Consider the following 15,897-nt stretch of genomic DNA (forward strand, 5'->3'; position numbering starts at 1 on the left):
GCACCCAAGCACAATTACACTGGTGGGGGTTTGCAAAGCATTAATAAATAACTATTAACGTAATTACGCAGCGTGGAGAATTTTCTGTAAGTGCAGATGTGCTAGAATTTTATCAGCAATTTTATCAGCAATTTTATCAGCATATTATTTACAGCAAGGTTAAATTTGATTTACCGAATCTAAGCTTCACAGGCTGCATATTTAATTATTTGACATTTTAATAATTAAGTTTCTGAAAAAGAAACGATTGATTTTCATATAAAATTTTATGAAGAGTGTAACTACAAGGTATATTGTGTCTTAAACAATACTTTGAGCTATATACATACATGTGCATATATATGTATACATACATGTACATTAATATATGTATACATACATGTACATATATATATACATGTATATACATATATAACACGTATATATACTGTAAAACCTCTAGTTTAATGCCATGTCACTCTAATTTTCAATCTTTCCAAATAGTGGCAGTTACTTGGAAGCGGCATTCAACTATACTGCCCTGTGCTGACATAACCCTATATCTCCGGAATGTGAAATTGTTCAGCAGAGACGATTTAAGAGCGCTTGTTGTCTAGCCTTACCATATGAATATGATAAAAAAAAATTTCTTTCACAATGTTTGTATGGTTATCTCAAATATAATTATCAATTGAAATTTTGATTGGAGTTAAACAATGAGATAAACAATGGGATAATTGGTTTAGTGAGCTAATATTGTCATTTGTTGACTAAGATTATGCAGACAAAACCCTTTACCTAGAGATATAGGGCTTGGTCTGCATTTTATCACCTGCAATAATCCACATATTAGCATGTACGTTTGAACAAATATGTATTGAATTATTGATATATGGTTTGGAATAGAGAAACATTGCGTAACACATATGGAGATCAGTCAAATATAATCATTATACCACACCAATTATAAAACCTCGGTAACGCTATATAATAATTGACGGATCACTTGCTTAACATATAGTTATATGGGTCTACTCAAAGTCTGTGACCAAGACTACAGCATTGCTGACTACCAAATTATTCCAAAATGGGTGACGGCTCGGTGGCATATGTTTCTCAACCAGGTTCTTGACCAGTCCCTGCTTCTTCTGCTTGCTTACTCCCCGATGTGCTGACTGCATCAGTCCTCGGTCAGCCGAAGGTTTATACCATGACTTTAGAAAGTCGAACTCCAGCCATGGAGTGTCATTTTCATGATTAAGTTTGTAAGAGAAGTTTCTGCTTCCTCTTACAAACTTTATCACATTAACTTCACTGAGCATTGAACGGCCAGCTGCTTGCAGCTTAGTTTGCGATTGGTGGCTCTTGTAGTTAACAAACTGAGTAACCTCAGGCACTGTAACCTTAACTGAGACTGCTGCCACACACTTTGTGAAGTCATCAAAGTCGTAAACATTTACAGCCTTCTTCAATATCATGCTGCCGCTTTGCTTCATCTGTCCTCCTACATTTTGGTGTGGTACCAATATCATTTTGGTTTCATAAAACGTAAACCATAAATTAATTATTGTCACTGGAATATACTAAAATATGACAAGATAAATATGCTATATCATATTAATATAGGAACAAGTTTATCGCACAAAATTTACTCGTGGTGGATGGATCGCAATGATGAAATAGGCATACCTGCTGCTGCTGGAGCTCCGATATCAAGTGGTCCGGCTTCTCCATCCATTTGGACATGAGGAAATATAAATTAAAAGTAGTACTTAGTTGTAAAGTTGAATATATCTGTGAGTTGTAAAATTGAATATATCTGTGAACTCTTGCTGTTGGTTGACTAGCACTCACTGATGAAATTAGTCTGCCAGCAAAACTTATATCACACAAATTCAGACAGTGTGATAGGATTCCATGAACTCAGAATATATTACCATTCTGCAAATCCTATCCATGAAGCCTCACAGTCTAGTCATTAACAACAAGGCAAACTTTTAGCGAAAAAAATTGCAAAAAATTGATGGCATAATGTTGTTGATTGTCTTTGTCTGCAGGTTGGACATCAATTGAATAGCATATTATGCAGACAAAGCCCTGTATTAGCTGATATAGGGTTATGTCCGCAGTTTATATTTTATTAGTGGGAGATATAGGGTTTATGAAGTGCAAAAAATGGCTTTCCCATGGAAATTTTTGAGAAATTTTTTTTCCAGCTTACATTGAGCAAGGTAAATGAGTTTGAGACTAAAAAATCAATTTTGAAAAATTGAAGAGATATAGGGTTATGTCAACATAGGGCAGTATAGGCTGGCAATTTATGTTTCAAATTGCTCGTCAGAATTTTCGTAATATAAATATAGCCCCATTACGGCAAAGCAAATGTCGCCTCTATTTTGCCCTCTTTTTCTGGTGGACCGATATTAACCATTTTGATCGCAATAAATCTGCAAAATTATCTCTAACTTGTCAAAGATCTCTTAATACATTTGCACAAAGAAACCGAGAAATATCACTACCAGTTGATATCTAATGATCTATTGATAACTAGTTTTTGAGAACAAAGCACCCAAGCACAAACACACTAATGGGAATTTGCAGAGCATTAATAAATAAATATTAACGTCACTTCCCACGGATAATTTTCTGTAAGTGCAGATGTGCTAGAATTTTATCAGCAATTTTATCAGCATATTATTTACCGCAAGGTTAAATCTGGTTGACCGAATTTAAGCTTCACGGGCTGCATATTTAATTATTTGACATTTTAATAATTAAGTTTCTGAAAAAGAAACGATCGATTTTCATATAAAATTTTATGAAGAGTATAACTACAAGGTATATTGTGTCTTCAACAATACTTTGTGCTATATACATACATGTACATATATATGTATACATACATGTACATATATATGTATACATATATAACCCGTATATATACTGTAAAACCTCTAGTTTAATGCCATGACGCTTTAATTTTCAATCTTTCCAAATAGTGGCAGTCACTTGGAGGCAGCGCTCAAATATAGGCTGGCGATTTATGTTTCAAATTGCTCGACAGAATTTTCGTAATATTAATATAGCCCTATTACTGCGAAGCGAATGTCACCTCTATTTTGCCCTCTTTTTCTGGTGGACCGATGTTAAACATTTTGATTGCAATAAATCTGCAAAATTATCTCTAACTTGTCAAAGATCTCTTAATACATGTGCACAAAGAAACCAAAAAATATATATCTATTAACATCCATCTGATATCTATTGATCGCGATTGACCAGTGGTAATCCAGTCTGTCTCATACTTTGCAATTTGTTGGCATTTTTAATTTATATCTTATTCTAGTTTTGAAGACATGTTTTTGTTTTATATCTATACTAGGCTGCATTACCCGTTAACGGGAACAGATTCACGTACAGCAAGAGGTTTATTGAGAGCTTTCTTTCATACTGTAAAACAACTCCAAATATGCAGTCTACTGAAATTGTTTGGCTGATCAGACAGCATACACATGCGCAGTCATACAGGTCAATCATTTTGGGGAGAACAATGGAAATCTGCAATGTATTTTACAGCTAGTCTACAATGCATCAGTCTCAAACCACTAAAATGGGAGTTGTCCTATTTTTGTACAGAGAACTGATAATGAAATTCACATTGCTAGGCAAACTGAAATTGTTCAAACTGGCAGTATTAAAAAATTGTGCATGTTTTAAGAAATTCTACAAAATATTTTGCTATTGCACTGCTGAGCTATTGCTAGCATTTATTGAATGAAGACATCTACATGCACTATACATGACTTCTACAGTTCTACATCGAATGGAGAGTTCTAACCCTAATCATGGCTCACCAGTTCTTCGTCTACAGCCTGTGTTTTGACATGGTATATACAAACAGTGCTGCAGTAATGTGGTTGCGTTAATAAAATGTATCAGTAAAATTTACATGTATAACAGGACAGACAGTACGATGTCAAGGCAGATACAGCATTAGCACCTTACAATAATAAAACATAACGCCAACATGATAGCCTTTTTATGAGACACAATAAGGAAAACAAATGCATGAAAATATATATATATATATACTGAAAAATATGCTAGAATATGCTGCATGTGGATAATAGGTAGGTATAGCAGTACATTAAGAACATAGCATGACACAATAATAACATAATGTTAATTTAATTGCAAGCATGACATAACAATAAGACAATGTTAATCAACGCAACACTTGTGGATAGACAACATTTTTTGTTTTTCTGTCGGGTGTATGAACATACAGTTTTCAGCTTGTGCCTACTCTTGAGCAGGCAATATACAGCTGGCCATGGCTAAAGCAGGGGGACAGTAAGTCGATACCAGCTATTTTGAGGGATTGACCTTGCGACGTGTTGATGGTCACAGCGAAGCAGACTCTGATGGGGAACTGAATCCTTTTAAGTTCAAATGGTAGATTGGTTGGAATAATTAGGATCCTTGGAATAAAAACGTATTTTCCTCTACCAGATGCTGAAATGACTTTGGCCTGAATTACGTGCCAAAACATTTGCGTAACAATTAGTCAAGTGCCATTACATAACTTTGGAGGATTGAGGTTGCGAAGAAGAATGATCGGTGTTTCTATCTTTAGCTGCAATTTATGAGTGGGAAGTCCGGGCAAGTCCAGTGAATTTAAGAATTTCACAGGATATTCTACAGCAGCGTCATCAGTCAACGGCGTCTCAACAGAAGTGAAGGTTTTTTAAATTGCCAGGTAGTTGGGCTAAAAGCTGTGAGTTTATGGCAGCAGCTGCATCATTCCGGGGACAAAGAGTAGCTCGCTCAGATAACCAATCAACATCTTGCAACCTCTGTCGCAGATTAGGATAAACGTTCTCCTGAAGTTCCTCGGTTGAATCCACAAAAGTGTCATAGCCATCAAGTGACACCAAACCATCCTCAGCACTGACTGGCAAACGCCCTTCATCAATACGCAGCAGTCCAGCAGCAAAATGTGCACTTGTTTCGTCGCTAAGAATAGCGGCTCGCATGTTTCATGTCAAATGCAGCTGCACAACAGACGGCCACAAAAATGATGATTTAATACATGCATTTATCTCATCAGCGGGTGTGCCTCTTTTCATGACAGGCAATGCTTGGCAGAAATCTCTAGAAAGTAAAAGAGTTACCCCACCGAAAAGTTTATTTTCACGCAAGTCCTTTAGTGTAAGGTTTAGAGCTTAAAACGCGAGCTTGTGCGACATTGTGCACTCATCCCACACAACAAGAACGCATCATTGCAGAAGTCGGGCAGTTCTGCTGTTCTTTTTGACATTGCACACAGGATTCTCAGTTCTGGCCAAATTAAGAGGCAGTTTCAGTGCTGAATGCGCAGTGCGGCCACCAGGGAGTGATGTAGCTGCAATGCCAGATGAAGCTATAGCCAAAGGAATTTTTCCAGACTCTCGTACTTCCGCCAATATAAGATTAGTGACGAAGGTTTTGCCAGTTCCACCTGGTGCGTGAAGAAACACCATACCGCTACTGCTTTGTTCAATTTTCTCTAAAACTGTGTTATATGCGGCTCTTTGCTTTTCCAGGAGCAGTGGTTCATTGGTTTCAACATGGCGACGGAGCTCTTCACGATCATATGCCATTTCGCGCAATATTTTCCTGCAAACAACAGGTTGCTCCACTCTAACAGGCCTGGGAAGTCCATAAATTGAGAGGTTGTTGTTTGTGACCTCGAGCACTTTGAACTGCAGTTGTTGATCCTGAAACAGTTGTCGCTCATGCAACAGGATGTCTTCAGCCAAATTTTCCTTAAACTTCTGCAACAGCTGAAGAGGTTGATAAAGCTGGCAGGTGCTCAACATAATAGCAAACAACTTGCACAGCTGGACAGGTGACCATACAGTTGCAGATTTTTCCAAGGCTTCCCTCCACTGTGCATCATCTTCCAATAGCCCCAAACGCCTGCATGCTTCATGGAAAGTGGCACAGACATGACCTTCAACAATTCTTAAATGCTTAAAAGACATTGGGCCAACCACGTGATGCAGCATGATTCGAAGAAAGAAACATTCACGATTGTTCGGATGAACAGTGTATACCCGTGCTAGGGCATCAGTTTGATATATGCCAATATGATCAGGCACAACAGCTCCATGAACTCGTCTCTTCCAGCATTTTGTGGATCCGTCAAAGGTGTAATAGGCTGGCAATTGGCAGTAGAGAAGCGTTCTGGCAAAATCAATAAGTGTACAAAGCTTGAAAAAGGCTGTAAGGGTAGTGTCATGTGGTTCTTCAAGTTGTTGCTGAAGATTTGTTTCAGTGAAATACACTCTCTGGCCATTCTCAAAATGGACACTCAGATGCTGGACAGTCAGGTTTTGTGCATGAATGGGGAGACTGAAGATGCGCCACATTGCTTCATTTGCACTGATGTACCTTCCACTCTCATAGCGAGCTACTTCATCAACCTGTGCTCCATCTTTTTCTAAGCCGAACACTGCTTGATCACTACTCTTATTGACATATTTGCAAATGTATTTGATAGACTTCACTGAGTTGTAAAATTCGACAATGATGTGTGCATTGAATACTTTGGACAGCAAAGGGCAGTAAAGCACTATCCATCTATTGTCCAAAGTGGTGTCGTAGGCCTCTCCAACAGCTCGCAATGTGTGTTGTTTGGTGAAACCTCCATCATCAGTGGAACGACGACGATACAATGGATACCCATCTATGCCAGTAACTGTGTCTTTAATGAGAGCCTTAGGATACTTCTTGGTACATATGCCATATTTCATGCTGGGTGAACCGGGGTTTAGCTGATCATATGGACCATGTACCATGTGCTTGGTGACAGTTTCGAATAGCTCAGGGTCTTCTACTCGCTTTGGTATTTCTGAAAAAATGTCGGGTTCAGTGCATTCACCATGTTGGAAATCCGGACTCCAAAACAATATCTTTTTGTCCTCCGAATCTCCCACCTCAGGTTAGTTAGAGACGCTCTGCCAGCGTGTAACAATCTTATTGGATCTTTCCTTAAACCTGGAGGTTCTAGCCTGAGACACAAAGGTAGAATAGATGTTGAGTTAGACTGATGATGTCGTTTAGTAGAATATCAAGATTCTAGACTACCTCCGCTTTCTAACTTTAGCTTAGTTCATGTTGACGTGGTTGCAGCCCATAAATCAATGTTAATGACGGTTCCTTTTCCTATGAATGTTGTGAGTCGACCTCCGCAACATTCTATTGTTCAGAATATATAGACTCCATCTCATGTTCAATTTCAGCTATCTACTATATAGAGAACAGCATTTTTCCAGTGGTTGCAAGAAACAAATGTTCACATGACCTTCCCGGTACACGTTGGGAGTAAATATTAATTAGATGTAATTTACTACTCATCAATTTATTTAATTAGTAAATTTTATTTAATTCACGACTACTATTTACTACTAATTTAATTTTGCTACTTACTCATATTAATTAAGTTTGCTTCGTACGACCGAATCAAAGAAGAAAAGACCGCTCTATAAGCTATTTGTACTACTCATATTCGGGAGTTATCGGTAACTCGATATATCGAGAAAACAACTCAAAAAGATACAATATTATTAGCATATCAGTATTTATCGTCCATCCCTACGATAAATAGTAGGTTATGTATAGAGGCGTGTACTAACCGGAGATTCCCGTTAAGGCGCCCTAGCGGCGAAAGAAAAAAACACAGAATAGCGGCACCCTCATATAAGCCGCATGGCTCACAAACCATCAGAAAAAAGTAGCTGCTAATAGTCCGAAAAGTACGGTACTCTATATAGCGGACAGACAGATAGACAGACAACGATTGTCATTTACAGTATACAGTAGATTCAACATTGTTGAATAAAAACTCATTGCACTCACTGATATGTTAGCAACAGTTTGGAGTCGAAACTAGCTTTTTATGTGCAATAGAAGTAGAGTTATGAGCATTGATCCATTGTAAGCCGTGTTAAGATAGTTGCAAGAATACTATTAAACTAGAATTTCTCCTGTCATACAGCCCACAACCAAAGTGATATTGGAAAAAAGAAAGGGTACTGCTTGTTGAGAAATGCAATATTAGCAGTCAAATGGCACTGCAGTGCAATAAGAGAACTGCAATGGTAGCTGTAGTGTACTGGGTGTTATTATGAACAACAAACAGCAATAATGATAGGAAAAGATTATATGTTTATATCTCTCCCCTGCAATAGGAGAAATGCAATATTAGAAGTAAAACGGCAAGCTGCTGTGTAGCATACACAGTTTGAAAGTTGGTTGCTTTGAATGTAGAATGGTTTTTACAGCGATCTGTAACGGAAAGCAAGCATTAGCATTCACCTGTGTTTAGAGGTTTTCTGCAAACTAGGGCAAAATAAAGAAATGCTCTTGTCATAAAAGGGGTATTGTAGTTTGGCCCTAGCTTGTACATAAGATGTAAAGAAATTTGCCTAATGTTCTAGATCATTTAATGAAGCCTTCGATGATTGGACAAAAAAAAACTTAGGCTGATAAACTGTGTACCACATTTTCGTACCTGTAAATCGGTCTACACCTCAAACGGTCTACATTTATTACAGAAACTTTGGCAATTGGAAAATGTCATAGACTGGTGAAATGTGCATGTTTTTCATGTGAAAAGGGCATAGCTTAATAGTTCTACTATCTGTCGCATGGCTTTATTGGAGTTTTGTTTGCCAGTCTTAATTTGGATTAAAAAAGGCTTGTTAGGTTTTATTCACGATTTCAGGCCAAACTAATCTGTCTAGTTATGTATAATCTGATCAGATGGGTAAGTTTTAGGATATTGTCTCAACTTTTCAAAGACTTGGTAGCATATTTAAATAGGTTTATATGTGTTTTTTATCATTGTTATACTTAAACGACTCTACACAAAAATGGTTAAGTTTTTTGATGGGATGTCGGTACAAGGGTTTGGTTACAGCCGTTGACGGATAACTTTTTAGGAGTTGGTTGCGCATATGCATTTATCATAAAGCTCCTAAACACGAGTGAAGCGAGTGTTTGTGCGTGGAATAACATGCTATAAATCTGCATATTTACAAGTTATACAACAATACTACACTCAATACTACACAATAATACACTCTATTAAATGATACAAATGTATATTCGTGAAATAAATTAACCAATTTATATTACATGCAGAAACAAAAATTAACGTTTTTAAAACAAAAATATTTCTATCGTTTGCTCGGATAGCTGCATTCTGATTGGTGCTTTCAATAGAATGAGCATCTTATATTTGTCCAATACCTTCCACAATATGTCCTGGCCTCAACTCTTCTTCTGCACTGCTAAACTAGTGGATATTAGTGTTCAAACAATTTTTGGCAAAACAAAACTTTCAAGCGCTACATTTAGCACTAATGCAGCGCCTAAAAGTTTGCTTGCTAAACGTAACCTTTGGTCCAAAACTTGCGAACCGATTTTCTTAAGCATGCTCTTCAAAGTATCAGGGCTGCACTAAACAAGGACCTAATATTAGCCTGAGACAGTAATTATTTCTATAGCTTTGCTTTGAAAGTTCTACTGTGTAGACTACTTTGAAATAGAAAGACCACGTTAAGCAGAGAGCTACTAGCCTGAGACCGCTATTGGTTATTGCTTGGGTAATTCTTTCCAATTTTTAATAAAAAAACACAAAAAACCTTTGGAATTGGTCATTGATATATAAAACTCATTAATAATACAATTTTGCGGACACTTCTACTAATCAGTTGATATTATGGGCTTTTAAAGAACAAATAATGTCAAAGTGGCGATCAAATAGGGTGACGTTCAATTGGAGTGCGGCGGTCTATTTTTCAACTTTCTTCTCAGAGTGGCGGTCATTAGGAAGGCATTTAAATAGAGGCGACGTTCAATTACAGTTTTTACGATATATATATATACATATATATATATACAATGTATATATATATATTAACTAAAAGCAGGTGCAAAAGCATACAAAAAGAGAACTCTACACTAAAAACCTAAAAGATAATTAGTGGAGAATGAAATATTTGAAAAATTATTACGAAGAAAGTAATTTTAAGTAAGGTTTTAGTACAACCGTGTCTGTTGAGTGCTTCGCACGAAACAAATTTGTAGCGCAAATTCTAAAAGTTTACTTTCTTCGTAATAATTTTTCAAATATATAAAAATATATATATATATTTGAAAAATTATTATGAAGACAGTAAACTTTTAGAATCGGAAAATTCTAAAAGATAGTAAATTAGAATGGCAACTGTTGTAATACGTTAAATACAAATGAATTTTCTGTCCAAAGATTTTTTTATTAATTGAGCAACACCGGGTTGTACAGGTATTATATATGTATATAAATATATATACATATACAATACCTGTACAGCCCGGTGTTGCTCAATTAATAAAAAAATCTTTGGACAGAAAATTCATTTTTATTTAACGTATTACAACAGTAGCCATTCTAATTTTCAAACAACATATCATGAGATAAGTGTTTTGTGTAGTTAAAATAAATTAAGAAAAAATTAAAAAAAACTTTAAGATTTTCAAACTTTGTCAAACAACTGTAATTTTCAAACTTCATATAATGATTAAAATGTTTTGTGCAGGTCAAGTAAATTACAAAAATAAAACAACTATAAAAAGGTTTAGATATAAATGTGAAATAATTAGCAAGTAATAGCTAAGTTAAGTCAGTTTTGCTACAATTACAATAAAATATGATTCGGTAGTGATACAATCATTACGAACTGAGTAAAAAAAAAACCTTGAATATGTTGAATTATTAATAAAAATTCTTGCGTAGAAGTGTGTGTTTAAAAAAGATTACTGTTCCACCAAAATATATCCATTAAAACTTTGAATATGACAATACTATTATCTCTAGATACTGGTACAAATGTAAAAATGAGATATCATACTTTTTCTGACCAAAAAGAGAGAATGTCGAGGCTCTTTTCACAAATACAGAATATTTTTCCGCGGGAGAAGATTTGGCTTTGACCCCAGATATAGTAATTGACTTTACCAAAAATATTTTTAGTAATGGCATCGTAGTGCGTAGCAGCATCGGTAAAATAATCAGTGTGCGCTATAGCTATAGCCAGAGAGACACACAGACAGACACACCAACTTTGAAAAAATATATATGTATGTGAGAGTATATGAACAATGAAAACACAGTTTTCTATTGCGCTTTTAAGTCTTTAGGTGTTTTTAAAGGATAGGACAAAAGTAATTTGTATTTAGTTATTTGCTATAGAAAGAATTGATTTGAGAGATAAGAGAACAGACATATAAGCTTTGCCTCAAACTGCATTAAGCTTAGATGTCCAAGTATGACCATAATTTTGCAAATGAGCAAAAAAATAAAGAATTATACACAAATATAAATGATAGTCCCAACTAGTATAAGTTTTAGATAGTCATCATAAGTTGCGTACATCAATCTATTTAGCAATTTGTTTTAAACTAAGTGTAATACTGTGATCAGGGTGGCCTAGTAGTAGTGCCTTTGACTGTCAATCATGGGGTTGATGGTTTGAGCCCTGCTTAATGCTGATTTAATCAAAAGCTCTCAGCAAGCTTTCAACCCTGAATTGCTAGGCCTTTCGGATCTAGACCATAGCTTGGAAGCCCTGCTTACCACACTGGAAACGTGGTCACATTAAAGACCCACCTCCGTCTTTTGCACATTGGGCAAGTGAAAGGGCTACCTGGCTCTGTCAGACTGAACGTGTTGCAAAATGCATTCCTTGGGGTAAACCTGACAGTTCTAGAAAAAGCCCCTGAAAAGTCTTAAGACCACTCAAGGTCGCTTTAAAAAAATAGTCTCGGCGGTGTGTTTCTCCTCTATGGAGCATGAGAACACTACCAAGCATTGTCACTACATGAGACAAGAATGTCATTACTTATTTTACTAATATTGTGATCAGAATGAAAATTCCATACTTTAATATTTTAGAACCATTGTTATCCACCACTCCTGATATCAGTACCATGAATTTGCCACTTAAAATTTACTATGACTTTTATTGAAACCAAATCTTTGTTGTTGATTACCATGAAACTTGCTCCTAAATTCATTGTAAAAAATTCCGGTATTTCATCAATAAGTATTTTTACTGACATGGTTGTTGCTAACATTCTTGTATTTCTTCATGTCCAAAGAGCTTTTTATCAAACCACATAATCATTTCATACATTACAACTCAACTTATAAATTCTAAAGATGCACGTATGATCAACAGTTTTATAATATTATACTTCCTTGTATTGAGTCAGACTCTAAAGTTCTTTAACGTACTACTCCTCTATTACAGACTAGCTTCTAACTTCCTTATTGGTTGCCTAACTTTTTTTTAATGTAACATGTTATTTGTAGTCAGACAATACAAATAATCTATATAATATCACATGACATTCCTTCCAAAAAAATAAGAATTATATCTTTAATAGGCAACCATTTTGTGATAACTCTACTGAATTTTTTATATGTGCTGTCAAAACTCTATGTGAACACCATGGTGCTGTATTTTTCTACCCTTTCCCTATTGTGACATTTTATTAGAGGTGACGTTCTAATAGAGAAGGGAGTTGTACGTTTTGACTTGCTTGTAAGAATTTAGAGAAGATGAATTACAAATTAAAAATGGTAGAAGCAATGCTAATGTCACTTACATTTTATTGCCACTCTCCTTTTGGCAGAAAAATATTAATGCTGTTGGCACCAACATTATTTCAAAGCCATTCTTTGATGTACATGTACCTCAATATAACAGACCAAATTAAACAAGGAACTACTTTGTCAAAAAATAGTTTATTTTGTTCAAAAACCATTAGCCAGATATAGCTACTGATTATTTTGATAGCGACGCTTTCAAAGTTAAAAAAAAAAACAATGTAAAACTTTGGAGTTAGAAAATAAATCTTGACACAGTCATTACAAAGGATGCTAGTACGTCATATGGTGTTCCTCAAAGGTGTTTGTTCATTCATGAAAAAGGTTTGATGTCTTCAGTGTAATGATTGTAAACCACGTCATGGACAATTTTAAATACAATAGATTTGAGTTAGGCCTTAATGACTTTGAATCAAGGTTATAATAGCTAAAGTTCTGATGATTTCAACGATCGATCTTCTCAGGTACACTGTTGCTAAAACCATGGCAACCATTACAACAAAAAGAAAAAAAATTAAGTGTGTTGATATAAATGGGTCATTATTAATTTTAGTACTACTTTGTGGATACTTTATTACTAATAATCTTCTATTATTGGTTTGTAAAGATCAAAAAATGTCACAGTGATGGTGAAAAAGAAATGGTGTTCAAATAGAGGTTTTATGGTAAGTAGTTACACTACTACAGTGATCACTATGTAGTAACAAGTATATTGTCTTTGGATCTTAAAACCTTTCTATTCAGACAAAAAATTCAAAACCATTCTATATGAATGCATATGGAAAAATTGAAACAATGGTCTTTCTTATACTTGCTCCTTACATATTTTAAAATGAATTTGTTGCGATGTGAGATAGTTTTGTTCTAGTCTAATTTTTGTATCATTTTGTTAGAATGAACAATGTTGAATGACATTACATGCAAAATTTTGAAAAATCTTATCAGAGTTAAAAAGTCTGATAGCTTGGAATTAGGAGTTATACATGCATGAGCTTCCTTATATATGAGCTAAATTTATTTTTGCAAGTTAGTAGCAATGAAAATGAAGTTGAATATTGAAGGTAAGCACTGAAACAAAATCTTTTACTTGTGAATTTTTTTGCCAACAATATATCTGTTAGTAATTAGAATGGTGACTATGTTTACCATTAAATATAATTAAATTAATAAGCTGCTTTAACGTATCATAAAACACCAGCTTCACAACCGTTTTCCTTATTTGACCTTACATCGCAAAAGACTTGTCGATCTACAACTAGTCTGAATTTGATCTCTTGATCAATAAATGATCTTTATTGCTTAACTACCTGTTCGTTGAAAATTAGTCTATAAACAGTAGAGTTTATGCTTCGGCTAAATATTGCACATCAGTGTCGATGTATGACGGTATATTGGTTGTAACAATTTGGGAAGTTTTGATCACTATGCATTTCCTTTTGTTTCCATTTCATACTTTTATTAGCGAATTAGTAGGCCTACCTCATAAAAATCATCTGTTTCTCAAAAAAAGTTCATTACATGCTAAGTAAAGTACTTTAAAAACAATATTTTAATAATGCACAATTGTTGGAGCATGAATTGCAAATAATTAAATAGATCTAAACTATGCTGGTCACATTTTGACATCAAAGTAAACTACAGCAAATAAAACAAACAAACATATATTTTGTATTTTATGACTCTACAACAACATAATTAGAAAATAGAGTCACTGAATAAAAACAGAGTTAACAATGTAACTATGAATATATTGTGTTGTGTTATGCTCTTATAAAAAAATAGTTGGGCAGAAAATGTGCCCAGCATATAACAATGTGATTAAACAGCCAAAATGTTGTCTAAATTGAGTTTGTCAAAGTGTGGATCTGATAAAAGTCACAGAGTTATTTTAACAGAGGTATAGAAATGAACTGTTAGTTATCTTCCAAATTTAGCTCTACAAATCAAAGAAATATGGAAGCAGACAATGACAAGAGATAGAAACATCTACCATAACAGGTCTATAGATCTTCACATTACTTTTGTTACACCTATCAATGTCGCTGAGAAATAATTTAGTTGTCCAATGCTCATCAACAATTCCATGACCATGGCCACCATTTGGAAGTCTGGTATAGCATCCCACAGTAAGACAGCATAAGGAATTTTCAATAGTCGAAGAATAGATCTGTCTTGCATCAGCTGATTTCATATTCATTTAAAGGGCTTGTTTGTACCTGTCACCTGTCACCTCTCACAGTAGGATTGAAGGAGACCTATTTTAAATGATAAAGTGACAGTATATAATTCCTAACTTAAAATTTTTGGCTGAAATTTTTGTTTTAAATTTAATACACCACCACCAGCTAGTACAGGCCAGCAACTAGAATTTTCAATATATCTACCTGGAAATACTTGACAGTAAAACAGGGAAAATATATCAATTTTCAGCAATTTTCAAATTACTCAGTGGCAGCATTCATTAACTGAAATTGCGAAATTCTGAAATTTGTAGTAGCGAGGAAGAGCATACTATGAAACTATTGGTAAGATTAGGTAAAAAATTAATAGAGTTCTTTAAGAAGAGCTTACCACATGGTTTCTACTATTTTCCTAAATTCATTAGACTTGCTTTTCTCTTTAAATGGTTCATCACAGTCAGCCAGAGAGCTTACTTAACAAAATAATGTACAGAATAAATTATTGGGAAAATATTGCGGTTTCATTGCTAAGTGTACTGAGCTTTATAATCAGAGCAGAAATGCACAATAAGCATTTTGTTCTGCTATAAAATACACGATTGTGAAAGCTTTGAAAGTTTATCTGTCTCAACATTACAGTCTATTTTAATTATGATTGTTTTGGCAAAGAAGTAACTAGTAGATAAATTTATTATAATGGTTCATTATAATCTGTTCAGTTTTTGAAGTTTGACATGAAGCAGGAATTAAATAAGGTAAAATAATTTTCTGTTAGGATTTTACTATCTTATAAATTTACTTTGATTCATTGTCAATGCTAATGCACTGAACACAACTTTAAAAACTCAAGCTCATTGTAAACTACTGAACAATGTCAATTATTTAATTTCTCAGTAAAATGATAACTTGAGAGCTCCTACTCAATACATGAAGTCCAGAAAAAAAGCTAAAATATAGCCAAACAAGTTTTATATTGCCTTGTTCTATTCCTTCATTTTAAGCTAGAGAGCACTCTCTTGACTATCTTACTAATTTAGT

At 34.7% G+C, this 15,897-nt stretch overlaps 1 protein-coding gene across 1 annotated transcript; it reads right to left on the reverse strand.

Moving 5' to 3' along the window:
• Positions 1-5,258: 5,258 nt before the first annotated feature.
• LOC137400495 (uncharacterized) lies at positions 5,259-6,821 on the reverse strand. The gene has a single exon (XM_068086821.1). It carries the CDS (start codon positions 6,819-6,821, stop codon positions 5,259-5,261), a length of 1,563 nt encoding a protein of 520 aa, XP_067942922.1.
• Between the last annotated feature and the right edge of the window lie 9,076 nt (positions 6,822-15,897).

This window comes from Watersipora subatra, chromosome 7, assembly GCF_963576615.1.
Source record: "Watersipora subatra chromosome 7, tzWatSuba1.1, whole genome shotgun sequence".
NCBI classification, from domain to species: domain Eukaryota; kingdom Metazoa; phylum Bryozoa; class Gymnolaemata; order Cheilostomatida; family Watersiporidae; genus Watersipora; species Watersipora subatra.

Excerpts from the sequence above, each read along its gene's own strand:
- LOC137400495 (XM_068086821.1), bottom strand. The coding sequence starts at position 6,821 with ATGGTACATGGTCCATATGATCAGCTAAACCCCGGTTCACCCAGCATG.